At 44.2% G+C, this 19,204-nt stretch overlaps 1 protein-coding gene across 3 annotated transcripts in view; it reads left to right on the top strand.

Annotated features, from left to right (window-relative positions):
- The window catches only part of NEK11 (NIMA related kinase 11), a 216,306-nt gene that overhangs the window by 128,130 nt on the left and 68,972 nt on the right, over positions 1 to 19,204 (top strand). For all 3 annotated transcript variants that reach the window (XM_037061295.1, XM_037061294.1, XM_037061296.1), the window contains one exon: positions 15,734 to 15,897. In XM_037061295.1, the coding sequence (XP_036917190.1) occupies positions 15,734 to 15,897 (164 nt within the window). The remainder of the gene's footprint in view (positions 1 to 15,733; positions 15,898 to 19,204) is intronic.

The following is a 19,204-nucleotide window of genomic DNA, read 5'->3' as shown; positions in this document are numbered from 1 at the left end:
ATATTTGTTAGGACATATCTTTTGCTTTTGTTTATTTGCTTATTAGTATTTTTTTAGTTTCATTTTATTTTGTGGTAAGAACACTTAGCATTCTATCTACCCTCTTACCCAATTTTTCAGTGTACAATATAGTATTGTTGATTATAGATACAGTGTTACACAGCAGATGTCTTGGTGTCTTATTCATCTTGATGAACTACAACTTTATGCCCACTGATTAGTAACCTCTTGTGGGTGCTCACCACCCCCAGCCTTTGGCAACCACCATTTTATTCTCTGACTCTATGAATTTGAGTATTTTAGACCACATTAAGTGGAATCATGCGTATGTGTCTTTGTGTGACTGGCTTATTTCATTTAGCATGATGTCCTCCAGGTTCATCCACATCGCACATTATGAAAATGAACTATATCTTCCAAAATAAAAAAATATCGAGAAGAGCAGCATTGATTTACATCTTTACAATTTTTAAAAATAATTGGCTCCATAGAAGGCAGTCAGTTTCTCATACCGGCTTTGTGTTTAGGCTGTTATGATACAACATGACACAGTGCCTGGAGGCGCTTCCCCGCACCCCCTGAGAGGATGAAAGTGGAAAAAGCAGGTCGCATCCTAGCATGGTTATGAAAGGAGTTCAGGTGTGGGCTGCCCTGAAAAGCTCTCAGGAACTCTCAGGGGTCCCGGGACCGCTCTTTGGGAACTGTTCTAGGCCTGAAATGAGATACTGCAAGAACTAGCATTAAGTATTCCTGGATATCATGAATAATTTCTCCATTTGTACCGCCCCGTTAAACAATTTTTAATAAACTGGAAACAGGGCTAATGAAGCAGCAGGAATGCCTTTTATGTATAGGGCTCTCTATGGTAAAAACCCTACTCGATTTGAATTTTATGAGTGTGAAATCATTAATAGGCAGAAATAATGTTGCCTGTGTTATTGTAATGGTCATAAAAATCTGCCGTCTTACTAGATGATGCACTTTTATGCTTTAATCGACATCATTTTATGTGCTAAGTAGGTGGGTGCAAGGTCTTGAAACTGAGGGCTGTCCTGCGGGGATAACTGTGTGGTGAAGTGCATGCATTAACTTACATATTTCCCCCTAAAGAGTTTGGGAGTTTCTAAATCAATCACCCAAAAGCCTTGCTACAGCACTCGCCAGGCACAGCAGTTGTTCATCACTGAGGAATCTCAAATAAGATGCAAATTGTCTGATAAGTTATTTTGTGATCCTCTTCAACTTTTCAGAGAAATAGTCCTTGGAGAGCTGTAGCATCAGCAAATGTAATCAACTCTTTAGAGCAGGTTGACTTTCCGCCTTCATCACCAAGGAAACGAAACCTTCAGACACCAGGAGGTATGGTGACGGCAAAATACTTTTTCCCTGGTGGTGTGGAATTTCAGAGCATATCTTCAGATGGACTGGTCTTTGTCAACACTGATAAATGACACATGTAGCTATCTCTATTTCAGTTTCTCTAGTTATAGTCTTCAATGAATATATTACAGTTTTCATTAATTTTCTCTTGGGAGGATATAAAATTTTTTTTAGTTGAATGGCCTGAGACAAATTAGGTTCATTTGACAAAGGCACATAATGTACTGATAGGATAAACACAATTTTCATTGTCTAAGTGATTAAAAAGCAAAGGCACTCATGGGCCCAGATTTACATTTCTGTGTATGCACTTCTTCCATTGTCAAGATTTATTAGATTCTATTAGTTTCCTAGGGGGCTTTTCAACAGGATCCTATTAAGTCAGACCCTCCCCTCCCCTCCCCTCCCCTTCCCATTGTTTAAAATAACTGTTTTGATTTCATTGAGTGAAGCAACACAATATTTCCACATTTTCATTGTTACATTTTTATAAATTTATCTTTTCTTTAGTAAAATATTTTGGTAATAATTATCAGATTATTTTAACTGTGAATTTTGCTGATGTTTTTTAAGATTATATTTTATTGATTATGCTATTACAGTTGTCCCAGTTTTTGCCCCCTTGCTCTCCCCCATTCAGCACCCCCGACTCCCTCAGGCCATCCCAACACCATTGTTCGTGTCCTTGGGTCCTGTGTGTAAGTCCTTTGGCTACTCCGTTTCCTACACTGTACGTTACATCCCATGGCTATTCTGTAACTACCTATTTGTATTTCTAAATCCTCTCACCTCTCCCCCCATTTTCCCACACCCCGTCCCATCCAGCAACCATCAAAACGCTCCCTGTATCCATGATTCTGTCTGTTCTTCTTTTTTGTTTAGTTTGCTTTTTAGATTCATTTTTTAGTAGATATGTATTTATTGTTCATGGTTTTGATGTTCTTTTTCTTCAGTAAGTCCCTTTAATATTTCATATAATAATGGTCTGGCAATGAGGAACTCCTTTCATTTTTTCTTGTCTGGGAAGCTCTTTACCTACCCTTTGATTCTCAATGATAGCTTTGCTGGGTGGAGCGATCTTGGCTGTATGTCCCTGCCATTCATGATTTTGAATACTTCTCACCAACCCTTCTAGCCTGCAAAGTTTTTTTTGAGAAATCAGCTGACAGTCTTATGGGCACCCCTTTCTAGGTAACACTCTGCTTTTCTTTTGCTGCTTTTAAGATCTCTCTTTATCTTTAACTTTTGGCATTTTAATTATAATGTGTCTTAGAGTGGGCCTCTTTGCAGCCATCTTGTTTAAGACTCTCTATGCTTCCTGGACTTACATGTCTATTTCCTTTACCAAATTAGGGATGTTTTCTTTTATTATTTTTTTCAAATAGATTTTCAATCTCTTGCTCTTTCTGTTCTCCTTCTGGCACCCCTATGATGCAAATGTTGGGGTGCTTGAAGTTGTCCCAGAGGCTGCTCACACTATCCTCATTTTTTTTGGATTCTTCTTCTTTTTGTTCTGATTGGTTGTTTTTTGCTTCCTTATGTTCCAAATCATTGATTTGATCTTGGCTTCATCCATTCAACTGCTGTTTCCCTGTGAATTGTTCTTTATTTCAACTAGTGAATCTTTTGTTTCTGACTGGATCTTGTTTGTGCTGTTGAGGTCCTCACTAAGTTCCTTGAGCATCCTTATAACCAGTATTTTGCACTCTGCATCTAGTAGCTTGCTTATCTCCATTTTGTTTATTTCTTTTTCTGAAGTTTTGAACTGTTCTTTCATTTGAGCCATGTTTCTTTGTCTCCTCATTTTGGCAGCCTCTCTGTGTTTGTTTTTATGTATTAGTAGAGTTACTATGATTCCCTGTCTTGGTAGAGTGGCCTAATGTAGTAGGTATCCCATAGGATACAGTGGCACAGCCTCCCCTATTAAGTTGGGTACTTGAGGTGCACAGTTTGTGTGGGCTGCATACACCTTCCTCTTACATTTGAGCCTTGATTGCTGTTGGCAAGACAATGCGAGGGTTTACCCAGGCCATTCAGCTGCAAGGATTGGCTGTGATCAATGACCACCAACCTCTACCCTCTGTGGAGGATCAGCTGTGCAGGGACAGGGTGGTGGTGCTCCTACATGGTTTGTAGCCATCCACTATGTGCGCAGGCTCTGGGGTTGCCCTGGTGGTTCAATCCAAGGTCAGCCCCCACCTGTGTTTTTTTCAGGGCCACCCTCCCTGAGCTATGAAGCAGTCTGAGATGGCTGCTACCTGTGCTGGGCTTGGAGATTCCCAGGCAAAGCCAACCTGTGAATCTAGACTGGCTGCTATTAATGCTGGGCCTGGAGCCACTTAGCAAGAGATCCACGGACTGGCCTGTCGCTGAGGCTTGGTATTGCTTGTTTGAGAGGATTTAGGACATTGTGAAACATCAGCCAAGACCAGCCATTGATATGAAAAAAATCTCTGCTAACAGCTTGGGTGGTTCTATAAGTTAGGTAGGACAAAGTCTCAGGGGATCTACACGGCAAAGCAAACAGTGTTGGCCTGGTTTATAGAGTCTCAGATATGGCACCTGCCTGCTGGCTCTGTGACTCTGTGGAGGAAGGTTTCAGAAAAAGGACAAAGTCCTCTGCCNTCCCAGGCAAAGCCAACCTGTGAATCTAGGCTGGCTGCTATTAATGCTGGGCCTGGAGCCACTTAGCAAGAGATCCACGGACTGGCCTGTCGCTGAGGCTTGGTATTGCTTGTTTGAGAGGATTGTGAAACATCAGCCAAGACCAGCCATTGATATGAAAAAAATCTCTGCTAACAGCTTGGGTGGTTCTATAAGTTAGGTAGGACAAAGTCTCAGGGGATCCACACGGCAAAGCAAACAGTGTTGGCCTGGTTTATAGAGTCTCAGATATGGCACCTGCCTGCTGGCTCTGTGACTCTGTGGAGGAAGGTTTCAGAAAAAGGACAAAGTCCTCTGCCTGCCTTTCTGTGTGGGAGAAAGCTGTCTCCCAGCCCTTAACTTGTTACTGGACACTTCAGTTCCTCCCTGTGTGCCACTGGTGCCTTTCAAGCTGCTACCCCAGTGCTGGAGCTCAGAGGGAGTGAGTCTGGATAAGGCCATGTGTGGGTTCTTTAAAGGGAACTGCTTGGGACTCCAGAAGTTTCTTCCACTGATTCAGTCCTTTCTGGGTTTTGCAGCCAGAAATTATGGGGACTTATTTTCCTGGCACTGGAACCCTAAGTTGGAGGGCCTGGTGTGGGGATGGGACTCCTTGCTCCTAAGATCTCTCTCTGAATTTTTATCTACCACATGAGGGTGTGGGACCAGCCTGTTCTGTGTCCGCACTCCTCTACCAGTCTGGATGGTTGTCAGACCATAGTTGTCAGAGTTCCACTCAACTTGATTTATGCCTGTTCTGAGTGGTGGTGGTTCTATAATTTAGTTGTAATTTCGATGTGATCGTCTGAGGAGGGGAGCCATGTTTACCTATGCTGCCATCTTGACTAAATGTCCCTGAGTTTTGCTTGTGTTTTAAACTGAGCTTTATCATGGACAGTGTTGAGACTCGGAAAAGTTAGAGAACATGCCTGATGTCACACAGCGGTGTAGGGAAGATGGACTGAACCTCAGGTGTTCTCACTCTGCATCTCTTGACTTTTCCCTACACTATGAAGACTTGCTTTGTATTTATTACATAAAAGGCAAAGTTGAGAAGATGCGTCCAACTGCATGATCCTAGATAGGATGAAAAGTTCTTAGATAAAAGAAGAAAATATACTTTTTATTTTATAAATGCTTATGGTTTCACGTTGGTGAGCTAAGAATGTCTTAGGGCCAGCTAGCATCTCATGGCAGTTTCCTGACTTTCTCCAGCTGTTCAGGTAACAGAGGAGTGCTGCCAATGGGAAACGAATCTTTTCCAGGAGAGTGGAGGTGGAAAAGAGAAATTATAACTCTGGGAGTTCATCAGAGAGGTAATCCCATATGGCTCACGAGGTGTTCTCTCTGCCAACAAATTGCTAAATATGTTCTGATACAGTCCTGCCTGTGTTAATGAGGAAATACAGCACAAGAAAAATAAGAGAGAAGGTAGAGGTTTTATTTTTATGGCAATTTAAATTCTTCAGCTTTGGTGTAGTCAGGTTGTAATCTCACTTCTTGTCAAATAGTTGGTGGCCAGGAACAGAATGCAATGGTCTAGTCTCTTGCTACTCAAGAGACCAGTTTGCTGTTCTACTGGTTTGTAGAACAGCAGCATTTCCATCGCCTCAAGCGCGTCAGAAATGCAGACTCTCAGGCCCCACTCCAGCCCTACGAGTCGGGTCTGCATTTCATCAGGTTCCCCAGATGCTTCATATACACACTGGCCCATTACTCTGTGTCATGCATTTGCAAGCCTTAGAGCAGGAAGGCAACCCGAGATCTGTTTTTAGGCTGGTAAGTTATTGGCAGCCCCATTTTACAGATGAGACACCTAAAGCCCAGGGAAATTATGCCAGTTGCCTAAAGTCACAGAACTCGAGGTCGTCTGCCACCAAACACCAAACACGAAGCATCCAACTATTGCACCAGCTCCTTCAGAGTCTTTGTTCAGTCTCCCCATAGGTCCCTTGAGAGAATGGATTTCCTGGCTGGTATTTATCTCTCTGAATCTAGTGGGAAAATGACAAACTTTACCTACCTTTTTTGGCTTTTGCTCTCCTAACCAGAACAAAAAAAATCAGAGAAATATTATTGTTTTGCCTAAGGGAGAGTCATCTCGACACATGGGATAAAAGCACCAACTCCAGAGCGCGAGGGGAATCTGTTTCTGAGTGGGTCATGGAACTCGTTTCTAGGGCGTTTGTGTAGGAAGAGAGCCTTTGGTGCAGCTGAAGGAAAATTCACAGCAGAACCTGCTGTCCTATGTATTAAAAAGGCTCTGTTCTTTACCTAATTTAGCCTTCCATGCAGATAGGGTCTTGAATATACATTTTTAAGGAAATTATTTTTCACAGACTCATGTGTGATCCTGGAGGCTAAGCTAATCAACACAGCTAATTTTAGCCTTGGTTCTGAGGGTTTAGTTTAGAAAAGGTTATGGTACTTGTACTACCTATAGCTTATTGTGTGAGAAAAGAATGCATCAGGAAACATATGAAACCAAGCACCTGCTGTCCCACCACCCCCAAGCCTGTAAACATATTGTTTGTATTTGAGGTTGCGTCTCACCTACAGTTAGTGATATCATTCGTAAGTGAACTTGAGCCCTGCTCTGCCATGAAAAGCATTGTCTACTCTGAGGATCTGGGAGGTCCATGAGCTGCCTTTCTCTGAGATGAGGAGCAGGAGCTAGGCACCTTGAAGCTCTACTTGCAGACACTGTGCCACAGAAAGTGGGAAAAGGCACTTCATGGATGAGAAGGGGCTCTCCGGGACATGCAGAGGAGGCCCAAGGCTAGGGTGGAGTTAAGTCGCTGCCTCTCCCTTGTTAAGTCTAAGGCTGTGAGATTGTGAGGACGCCCAAGGATCTGTGGTTCCACCTTCTCTTTCAAAGGGCGGAGATTGTAGTGGTGGAGGATGCGCTGGTCAGGTAGGAACTAGGGGGAAGAAAGGCAAAGCGATCTACATCCCAGGACTTCAAAAAAATCTAGCCAAATTCAGACTGGAGGCGGCAGGCCAGTGGGGCTGGGTATGTAGAGGAAGGACACTCTATAAAAGTGCTGTCCAACGGGACTTTCTGTGATGATGAAATGACCTATAATCTTGTCACATGGCTCTCAAGTACTTGAGATGCGGTTAGTGTGACTGAGCAACTGAACTGGTCATTTTATTTCCCCTTAATTAATTGTCATTTCATTTAACAAGCCATGTATATCTGGTGGCTACCATATTGGACATGACGATTCTAGAAGGAGAGCTCTTTGGAGGAATGAAATTGGAAAGTGAGTGAATTCAGGGGATAATGTAGAACATCCAGGTAACAAAAGTCAAGTTCCCCATCTAAAGAATCATCTAGAAAGCATTAGACAAATAAAGCTGCCTGGACCCAGCCCAGGGCCACCCAGTCAGAATTCCTTTTGGTGCTCAGCTTTGACTGAGAGCCACTGTGCTCACTGGCAGGAGGCAGATCTGAAAAGTGGTTTGCAGCCAGATGATAAAAGGCCTTGGCTGCTAAGCAGAAGATTTTGTAGTCAGTGTTATTGGCAGTGGGGAGCCATTGACGGGGGAGAGGAACATGGTGAGTGCTTTGGGCAAGATTTGTGACAGCGTGTGCGAGGCGTGGTGGAGGCGGGAGGGTGGAGGTGATTGCGAGAGCCGAGTGTTGAGGGTACATGGACTGGACGTTTCTCCCTCAGTATGAGTGGGCTGACATCACTGGGGGCTGTCCATATTTTTTCCCTGGACTGAACGTTGGTTCAAAATGTTCCTTAGCTAATACGTGGCCGCAAGCCACCAGCCCCACTGAATGTTACGGTGATTGAGAGTTGCGATCATTTCCCACGGGGCTCTTTCTGATGAAAGGGAGATGCAGCAGCCGTTTGGAATATGGAGCAGGGGCCATGGTGTCCGAAAAGGGGTGACTCGTCGTGGGAAATCACTGTTCTCAGAGATTACCCTTCTCCTGCCAGGCCTTCTGAGCTGCAGTGAGTGACTTTAACGATGACTGATGGGACCTGGGGCCCCGTGAGCCCTGCATTCCAGGCCGCCCAGCTGATGACTCACTGCACAGCTCTGATACACCGTTTGCTCGGATCACAGAGGGGGAGAGGTAGCTTTTAAAAATTGAAAAGAAAAATATAATCCAGTACACGTTGAAGTTTAGAAATTAACAAAATGCCTTTTCCAAACCAAAAACATTTTAGTCAGTTCTTTCCTTCTGATAATTCAGGGGAAGAGATGTTTAGAGGTGAGCTACTGGGTACCTTTCCTAGCACCCAGGAGAATGGGAGGCTGGGGTTTTAGGAACGAGATTTATCTGTTTGGGGGGGAATTCAGCTCTCTCGCTGAAGGACAGTTGCCTCTTACGTGAGAGTGTTTTCTCCAGCTCTGCTGTTGGCCCTGGATGTGTAAGTGCTGCTTTTACGTCTCAGTGGTGGTGCAACCTAGCGGTCAGCTTGGATTCCGCCCGGTCCTGGGAGATTCGGGAAGCTTTGCTCCGACTGCAGCTGGTTTCCAGCTCTCTTTGTAATCACCACTACAGGCTTCCCTTTCCCTCTGTCTCACGTACGAAGGCCGGTGGCCTCCCTCTGGCACTTACTGGTTCAGGCAGTAAGCCCAGCTTTTTGACCTAAACCACGTGTCTGATGAGTGTAACCTCTCACAGAGCACGTGACCTTCCATCAGCTCACTGACTCTGACCCCTTTCACTCCCCTCCCCTACCCTTTTTCTAGAGTAAGGCCAAAGCCCTCCTCTTGTCTCTGGCAGAATGGGTCACACTTTCATCCCCTGAATTCTTGTCAGGTCTTTTTCTAAATACTTAGAGTTGGAACTAGTAAGAAAACTGATTCTTTCTACCTGCTGAAGTACTAATAACGGTCACTTATTGAGCACCTGCTATGTGCTGGACGCTGCTCAGTGAGCATTGTAAGGTTTTGGCTAGGGCCAGCAGACTAGACCGCATGAGATAAAAAATTTAGCTGTCTGACATATGACTGGTGTCTGACAAATGACTCACATTCAGTACCCATAGGTGTGGGCTCTGTTGTTTTCTTAAAATGCTGAGGATTAAATTTATAATGTAAAAGAATGAGTGACCTTGCTGACATGTGACTTTAGGGAGTGTTTACATACTGCACAGTGTCACTGATATTTTATAAAATATTATATTACAGCTCTGAGTACTATTATTATTACCCCCAAGTCTCTGGGTTTTCAGAAGCACTGCCTGAGATGGTTATCCTGCTGCATGCGGTACTGAGAATGAGGACCTGGCATCTTGGGTTGAGTTGGGGGGGTAAGTCAGGGCAGCTCAGTGGAAGGGGCTGAGCACAGATGTGGCCTGATGGAGACTAGCCCCAGCCTGAGCCCACAGGGACCTCTGGGGCGTGAGTGACACCACAGAGTTGGTTCCACCTTGAGTCAGTCAGTCGTTGGCAAGGACTGCCCGGTGTGTGTCAGGGGGAGGTGACACATAACCTCTTTAATGAGGAAATTCTTTGATCTGAGGGCAATTGTGTGGAAAAGGAGACATCTGTGCCTTATTAGCAGTTATGAGCTAAATTGCGTTCCCCTGAAATCTATTTGCCGAAGCCCTAACCCTCAGCATCTCAGAATGTGACTGTACTGAGAGACAGGGCCTTTAAAGGGGTGATTACGTTAAGGTGGGGCTATTTGGTTGGGCCCCAGTTCAGCCCGACCATTGTCCTTCTAAGAAGAGGAGACAAAGACACGGAAGAGTCCAGGGACACCAGTGCGTAGAGGGGCAACCCCTTGCAAGCCAAGGAGAAATCAAAACTGTCCACAACTTGATCACAGGTTTCTAGCCTCCAGGCCATGAGAAAATAAACTGCTGTTGTTTAAGCTGCCCAGTCTGTGACATGTTGTTGTGGCAGCCCCCGCTGGCTCACACAGCAACCAACATTCACAGAAGCTGGAGTGTGTCTGCCAAGGAAGCTTCTGTGGGCCCCCAATACTCACTACACCGACTTACAAATGAGAACTCAGTGACCAAAGAAATGAAGTAGCATGCCCGAGGCCACAGAGGAACCTTGCTCTGAGCCTGTGGTCTATCCTCTTACTCACGACTCTGTATCACCCCTCCCGGAGGCAGTCTTTCTCAGGAAGAACAGACATCACCAGTTAACTTGGGCTTCAGTTTCTCTGATTTGTATCCTAATTTGTCCCCATATTACACAAGATGCAGCTCCGTGGGGAAATTGAGGCAGCTCAGCATAGCATCTACTACATATATGTGTCTTCTGAAGGCATTGTCTTTTAACCCTGTTTTCTTGAGAATATTATAGCATATTAATCACAGGTTTTCTCTACATGTAAGAAGGGGAAGTTGGATGGTGTGGCTCAGTGGATTGAGCACCAGCCTGTGAACTGAAAGGTTGCAGGTGTGATTGCTGGGCAGGGCACATGCTTGGATTTTGGGCCAGGACCCCTGTTGGGGCGTGTAAGAGGCAACCGATTGGTGTTTCTTTCCTTCCCTTCACCTCTTCCTAAAAATAAATAAATAAAACCTTTAAAAAATGAATTAGACAGTCTTTTTTACACCCACAATGCCATTTTTAGGAAAATAAGAAATTTTGAGATCTGCTTTGTCAGTGTAATAAAATGATTGTCATTCTGAGCACTGTCGGTCCCAGTTTGTAATGGTAGAGAGAACGTGGTCTTTGAAGAGGCTACATCAAGACCTAACAATAAATTGGTTTATTCTTATGATATCCCTTTTTCAGTGTAATAAAGCCATTCACCCCTTCAGAAAGCTAGGAAAGAAAGGAAAAATAAAGTAGGTTATCTCCAATCCCAACTCACACCCAGCCTGCCCCACCACAGCTAAAATAAAGAGCATTCTGTCTTTATGAAGAGATTCTTTCCCCCGTATGGTGAATGGAGTGAGACCATTTTTAAAGGTATCTTGTGAGTATTGTCAATTCCTGGGAAAAGGGTTGTAATACTGCAAGTAAGTCTGTTGGGTTTCCCAAGTCACTTGGCCATCAAGCTCAGCAGGGGTTAATCAATTCTGACGCTATTATTAGATATGTAAAGAGATCCAGCATAGCCCTGGCTGGTGTGGCTCAGTGGATTGTGTGCAGGCCTGCGAACTAAAGGGTCACTGGTTCGATTCCCAGTCAGGGCACATGCCTGGGTCGTGAGCCAGGTCCCCAGGAGGGGGCACGCAAGAGGCAACAACACATTGATATTTCTCTCCCTCTCTTTCTCCTCCCCTTCCCCTCTCTCTAAAAATAAGTAAATAAAATCTTTAAAAATAAAATAAAAAAGAGATCCAGGGTATCTTGCAGCTGGAGCAGAGTCTGGGGCACCTGGGGATCCTCTAGTTTGAGAACATCTAAGGTACAGAGTGGTGACAGTTGGCCCGAGTCTCAGTGAGGTCCCCTGGCATTCAATATCCCCAGCTCCCTGCAGACAACTCACCAGGATGACTCAAGTTCAGTTTTCCTGTTTCATAAATCAGAAGTCTGTGCCTGGCCCAACATCTTTCAGAGTTAAGGGGAAAATAATCACAGTTTTTATCTATGGCACAGTTTTACTAGCAAAGAGGAAAATTTCTAACTAATCAAAATAGCACTAATTCAGTGGCAAAAAGAGACAGGAGTCAGGCAATTTGCATTCTAGTCCAGTGTCCACCAAGCACGCAGCTACGTGACCTTTGGTCAGTTCTTTCTGAGCCTCTTTGATTATCTGAAAAATGAGATAAAAATGTTTTCCTGGCCTCATTTGAATAATTGTCACAATGATCAAATGGAATAATGAGTATAAACATGCTTTTATAAATTGTAGAGTGTTGTAACTTTGGGCTACTTATGGCCTTGTTCCTCCTCATCAGTATAATGGAAATAGTCCTGTATAAGTCCCTAGAGATTGTGAGTGGTTGAGACAGCTAATAGCACAATTAAAACTCTTCTAAAGTAAAGTTCATTTGTTTTTTATTGTCTAATATACAAAGGTTGTAAGCTGTAGAGATATTACATTGTCACATGTATTTGACTACAGTGCTTCTACACAGTAGGCGATGGCACCTTTATTTGACCTGGTCGTGGACCAGAGCAGTCCTTTTCAGAGTGGGGCCCGCGGACCAGCAGCGGCAGCATTCCTGGGGAAATCGTTAGAAATGCACCTTTCCGGCCTCACTCCGGTCCTACTCAATCGGCAGCTCTGCCGTTTTAACAAGCGCTGCAGGTGATCCCCATGCTCGCTTACGTCTTATAGGAAGAGATTTATCTGGGTCTTAATTGAAGGGTGTGACAAAGAGCACCCTTTTCCCGGAACAGGGCGATTGCTCCTCATTCTCTCCAGCACAGATTTGCAATCACTGTGTCCAAGCCTAGGCAGCCATTATTGGGTTCCTTCATAAACGCGCGCTGTCACCGCCCACCCAGTGCAGGGGAGAGGTGGGGAATGCCTCTCTCCAGGGCCTGTGTTACCCGGCCGACTTCTGGGTGCGAGGGAATTAAAGCTGTTTATCACAGACCGTTTTCCGCTCAGTGACAGGAGAAATGAGCCTTAACCCAACAAGGCTTCATCTTGGGCCCACGTACAAAAAACATACTGCTCCATGAACACAGTTCGAGCACACTTACATTTCTTTGGACTTTTTCCTTTGAAAATGAACCAGTTTCTGAGCTGCAGCAAATTGATGGAGCTTAAGAAAAACTGAAGATGGATTCATACCAGTAAGTTCGTGACTCAGGCAACTGTGGTAGAACGGCACTGTCGTTCCTCTCCGTCCTGGGAGGGTATCCCCGGCGTGGGGGGGGGGGGGGGGGGGGGGGCCAGGAGGAAGCAGAGGCCGNGGGGGGGGGGGACTGCGCCTGCGCACCAGGAGCCGTCCTGTGGAGGGAGGGGCGTTATGTTTGTCATGACAGCTTTTATTGGAACACAGCCACACCCATTTGTTTATGTACTGTCTGTGTTTGCTTTCAGACTACAAAGAGTTGAGTAGTTATGACAGAGACTGTGTAACCTGCAAACGTAAACTTTGTACTATCCAGCACTTAACAGAACTAGTTTGTGAATCCCTGCTGAAGAGGTTTCTTTTGGGCTGCCTGGCAGGAACCTGGACGGAGCCAGCGGACGGGAAGGGCAGTGGGGGAACAGATCGGTGAAATGCCCAGGGGTCCCTCGGGAGCCAGCAGGAGGGAGACCAGAGAAAGGAGGGGTTCCTTACTGCCCGTTTGAGTTGGGTACTGTGTGGATTTTAAGAAGTGATTCTATTTAAAATATATTTTAAAAATTCAAACTTGATATGATGGTTTCATATTTATGTTGCTTCCTAATGTTGCACATTACAGGGGCAGTGCAAGGTTTTATATTAAATGTTAGTGACTAACATTTACTGGGAACCTACCATGTACAGAGCACTTTGCATCCACTATACTATTTTGTGTTCACAACGAATCTGTGAGATAGATACCATCATCCCCATTTTATAGACAAGAAATCCAAAATGCAGAAAGTTTAATGCTTTGGAGATAATGGTAGAGGCCTGATTTAAAGGTAGGTCTCTCTCTCTCTCTAATGCCAAAGACAGCATTATAAACGAGTGTTTTTCAAATTGTGCAGTGAGAAATCAGTTTAGCAAGTTGCAATTGGCATTTAAAAACAAATTGAATAGAATGCAAAATACCAGGGTGTGTCAGATACAGTATGGGTAAATCTTGACACATGAAAGTTTTTTCAACTATAAAAATATTTACAAACAATACACAAATATAGGCACATTTTTGTGTACAACCATGGAAATGATATTTCTTACTGTATCATAGTCAAGTTTGAAAGCAGATACTCTTGCCTAAAGTGGGGGAGGAGGGAGATAGAGAGAAAGAGGGAGTGCAAGAGGGAGAAAATATGAATGAGTAAATGCATGAGTAACTGTCACAAAGGCAGAGAGAGAATGGATGACTCTCTGAAAGGGACATGGAAACTCAGGGAGAGGAGGATGGGGAGGAAGAGAGATAGGAAGTCGTACAGTTTTGTCTGCCATTCCATTCAATGAACATATGTCCCTACTTGAGGTAAAAACTGGAGACCTAAAGTGACCTCCTGGTGGATTTTAGTTTTCATATACTTCTCTTGCTGTGAACTTCTTGTCTTTGTGAGTGTGAATCAAATAAAGAATGTTATAAAACACTCCCCCAAATATAAACCATCTATTTCATCTGGTGCTGAACTGAAAATCAGTGATCTGGAGGGAAAACAGTCTGTGTTTGAGTTACTGGGAGACATTATGAGATTCACAACATGCCCCTTTCCAAGGAATTGGCAAAGGCAGTTTTGACTATATGTGATTTTTGTCTTTTTAGCCAACTAGCTTTGATTTCACAATACTGCCTCTTATGTTTTATAGGAAACTGTAGACAGAAAAGATGTTAAAGTATTTAATGTCAGGGAATTCTACAGCCTCTAGTATTTTACTTTCAAAGGACTCTGGAATCAGTTCATTAAAAGTCCATTTTTACTGATGTGGAAATGAAGCGAACATTTGTGGTAAATATTTCTGTACACAGATGTTTCTATAAGAATGATATTATTGAACCTTGGTAGCTACACTGCTAAGTAGCTTTGTGGCAGTTTTACTGGAGAAATCGGGACTCAGTGAGTTCCATCGCTCGTTCCTGGTTCTCATCTACGAGGTGGTAGAACTACATTCAAACCTTGCCTCTCCGATCCCGAATTTCATATTTACCCACTAGACAAAACTTGGCAGTGAAAGGATGAAAACAGCACAGTGTGTTATAATTCTGAAGAATAATTATATTTATGCCAGTGTAACATGGTGCGAAGCCTAAAATGCCCACAGTTTTAATGAGCTGTGGTGTCATTATGTAGCTTCCTCCTGTCTCCGAAGACTGTTCTGTTTCTAGTCCCCCGTTAGCAAAGTGGAGCTGGACCCCCTCTGCTTTTTTGTGATCCATCCTTGGTCTTTCTTGGTTGAAGACCATTACAAGCACCAACTGTATTCTTAGTAATAATATTACATCAAGGACCACAGGTAGCCCCTTCTTGGCTTCAGCGTAGCAGGTGATCTTTTCTTCCCTTCTCTCTTTTCTTTTTGGTTTTAAATAAGTGCCCTGTATGCATGTGAGTAAGTAGGGCCCTGCAGTAAATGTCATCTCAAAAGCCTTCATAGTTTGTTAGGAAAATATCATAACATGTTCTTCAACTTCCCCAAATGCCATTGCTGTATATCCTATCCATTTTACCGGGTTTCACCACCAACATTTTCTTTTAAAAAATAAATTCCCAGGAAGAGTGCTGACATTGTCCCACTACAACCGCCTCTGCAAAAACTGTGTGTGTGTGTGTGTGTGTGTGCGCGCGTGCGCGTGCGCGCCTGTGTAATAGGGGCCCACGGCCAAGGCATCTCGTCCTGCTTTTGCCCCTAACTGCCCTCATTTGTAACATAATGAGGACCCCTGCCTAAAGATGTGAAAGGGGATCATTTCTTGTTATTTTTTGCTTTTATCCTTCCATCTTAAAAATGTGGTTGCAAATAGAGTCCTTTCCTTTACTGGTTTCATTTTGCTGAGTATTTATTACTTCCAAACCAGATGCTTTCAGAAGCTAAGATTCAGCTCTACACTCCATGGAAGTTTTGTCAATACAGACAAAATATTGGTCTAGGGGGAAACATAGGAAATCCTAGTCTCATAATGTTAATTACTGGTAGGCCATGATTCTGTTTATTCTTTGTTTCAGGGATCCCAGAAGACCCACGCGTAGCTGAGGAGTATTATGCTGACACGTTTGATTCCTGCTCCGAAGATGGTGAGGAGGAGGCGGAAGTAGAAGCAGTGTCCTCGGGACTGGAGGAGCCGGCGGAGGAGGAGGGCTCCCGGCCTGAGTACGGAGCAAGCCAACAGGTGCCTGGTGGGGCTGTCCGGGGTACCGATTGGGCTGTGGCTTCTCAGAGAGAATCAAGGAAGTTTTATAACCTGAAGTGGGAGGGGGGTGGAACTAGGATTTGTTGTAACGGCTCCATGTGATGTCTTGGTTTCCAAGATCCAGGGGCAGGTAGGGTCCCCAGGGAATTCGGAGACTCTGGCCTGTGCCATGTTGATGGGGAAAGGGCTGCAGTCCCCAGTACTCATCAGGGCAAAACACACTATGTTGTACATTGAGGAGCACCCCACACACAACTTTGAATAAACAATGCAAGTGTCCCTTTAGCAGGGAGAAGAGGATTTTAAAAAATATACTTTCTGCCTGGTAATCAGATTCATGAGTCATGTCTCTGCACATATTAGTTCCGGAGATGAGTTCCTGGGCTTAGGAGACGACCATTCTGGCCAATTTTAGCCTCCGAGGGCCCATCCTGACATGCAGCGCTGAGGTCTCTGAGCATGTGCCCCTCCCATAGATCTCTTTAACCACAGCAGGGCTAAACCCCACATGGACCGTAGGCCAAGATTTCTCTTGGGGAATTTCTCTTGTGTGTCTGGGGGGGAGGGGAAGAGCTAGAGGTGTGTGTGTAGAAAGCCAATGGCCTTGGGGTGTTCATGCTCAGACACTTTATTTTCTTCTTAGGCCACGGTCTACCAAACACCTCAGTCCTAAACTTCTGTAAGGTATGGACGCATTTTATTAACTAGAAACCATTAAACTAGTAAAATAAAAGTCAATCAAGGAGCACCTGTGTTCATGGAACGTTAATTCAGAAGGATTGTTTTTGTAGTGGAAAGAAGATTGCACATAATCCATTCAGCCACTTAATGAATACTAAATAATAGATCGTAATGTTGAATACACAAAATGAGTAGGAAATGTTCCTGGGTTCTAAATAAGAAAAAGAGAGCGAGGCAGGGAGAATGGACCTAGCACAGCATGGACATGGGGCTAAGCAGAGAAAGGGATGAGAGAAAGAAGAGAAGGAAGAGGAAAAAAAAGAAAGGATGAGAGAGAGAAATTTAAGAGACAAATATATGAGGAGAAAAACAAAGAAATGAGAAATTAGAAATGAGAAAAGCAAAGAAATTAACCACGGTGGTGGCTAATCAGATTGTCAAAATGAAAACACTCTCCTTATACCATTTCTGCGTTTTCCCCAGTGGACTCTGGTGAACACCACCGCCTCCTACCACAAATTAAAACGCAGTTTCCATTTGCTTCTGTGCCGCCGTCCAAAACAACTGAGACAGATGTTATCACAATAGTGCAGGGCCATCATTCTGGGCCTAGAGTTGCAGACAGATGACATACAAAATGTATACTCAATTTTTGCTCAAAGCACCAAGTGGTAAAAGTTTAGCTACTAATATTATTACTTAAAAATGTTTTTTAATAAAATACAATAGTCAAGAAATAGACCTTTGCTGGTTGTTTCAGAAGTCCCATTTCTGGCATACTTGTTAGAACATAGGGTTGGAAATCCAACTGCCCATGTGAATCAAGGGCTTGTGACTTATGCAAGTTACTAAACTTCACTGTTCCTCAGTGTTCTGACCTGAGATCTGGGAGAATAGTGGTTCCTACCTCACAGAGTAGTTCTGAGGACTAAATGAAGTAATGTAATGTATTTAGAAGAATGTCCCAAATATAATAATGAAATTAATAATGAGATATTTGCTGTTATGATGATGAAGTTACCCAGGCGTCTTGTGGTATTTTTATGACACTGCCAAAACTCCGTAATGTGAAAGTGAGATTTTTACAACCATAGTGAAAAAAAAGAACAACCTCTTCCAATCTTAGGACCAGAGATAAATATAGGGAAGTCTGGGCTATGCATCTGTCATATGTGATATGATTGTGATTGATTTTAAATAAATCTGTTGGGACAAAATGTTCAGATCCCTCGCATACATGCTGGTATTTTGTCTCACAAAATCCTGTTGGGTGGTTATTCTTATCCCTATTTTCCAAATGAGGAAACTGAATTTCTGGGAGAGCAGTAACCTGCCCCCGGCTACACCGCTAGGGAAGGATCAGAACTGTGCTCAGGCCCAGGCCTGGCATGTTCACAAGCCAGTGCTTTTCTGGAACAGAAGGTCTCTCTCCCTAGAATAGAAATCACAGCCGAGTAATTTGTATTAGAGACAGGTAATTACAACCCCAGTTGTTTTCCCTAGTAACTAAATATAACTTCACTCCTCAAAGTCAGTGGCTATGGGATGGTGATGAGGTTGACCCTTTTTTGTTAGGTTATTTTATTAGCAACACACTAATTACAGTTACAGAACTGTGCTGAGACCCAGTCACTGTTGGCTTTGCAAACTGAGTGAAACCTGTAGCCATCTCTGAGGTTCTCCTCCCCTCTCCTCCACCTTGCCCTTGACCCCTGCATGTGCTTTCATGTGAGTGTTCAGATCAAAGTGGGTACCCCTTCCTCTGGATGGGCCCAAAGTCTCAGAGTTTTTATTTTGATGGAAGAAGCACTTCCAAGAAGGACAGCCATGGGCTTCACTGGGATTGATGGCCAAGTCCAGCGTGCACCTTGGACGATCTTTCCAGCAGCAGTGTCTCCAAAGCGGTTTTTGTTAAGTACCTGATTGCTGTCGATTGTCGGTTGCTTCTTTGCTGCGATAAGTAGGACATCAATAGCACCTTTCCCACAGCCATTATGTTATTGTTGGTAGTTTTTCGGTGAAGTCCATGGTCACTGAATTGGACCCAGCCACTCAGATCTTGGGAGGGGGGGTTTACGGCTGTCATCATAGGAGGTTCTCAGGAGTGTTGATGGAACCTCACACTGAAAAGTGTGTCGTGTGCTCTAAGGGACATGCCTTTGGGCTGCAGGCTGGCAGGTGTTTTCGTGGACCCTTCCGTTGTCCCCTTACTGCCTTTCCATCGCTTCCCCACCCCGGACCCAGTCGTGTCCCATGGGCAGCAGTAACAGATGTACTGCCTGGACCACGGCGACTTGCCACAGAACTCCCTGGGAAAGGCTCCTTTTAATGAACGCGGCTTCTGTTGTTGCTTGTTCAGGACTCTTGGGACCAGGGCATTTGTTCTTGCTAAGATGAAGGGCTGCGAGGCCCGTTTTCCCAGCTAATTCTGAAGTTTTCAGTATGTTTTGCCTAAAGCCTCCAGTGTTTTTGAAATCCCGTCTGCACAGTGAAGCATTAGAAAAAGCAGGAATGATCTGCTGGGAATGGTGCCAGGGGGCAGAAAAATGGACTGTCCAGGCAAGGCCAAGGATTCTCCTGAGGACTCTGGGATCAGGTCATTATG

The sequence above is a fragment of the Sturnira hondurensis genome, unplaced genomic scaffold (assembly GCF_014824575.4).
Source record: "Sturnira hondurensis isolate 20B ecotype Veracruz unplaced genomic scaffold, ASM1482457v3 Scaffold0013299, whole genome shotgun sequence".
In the NCBI taxonomy this organism is placed as follows: Eukaryota; Metazoa; Chordata; class Mammalia; order Chiroptera; family Phyllostomidae; genus Sturnira; species Sturnira hondurensis.
Note: the sequence above shows the minus strand (reverse complement) of the source record. Positions and strands in the feature narration are given on the sequence as shown.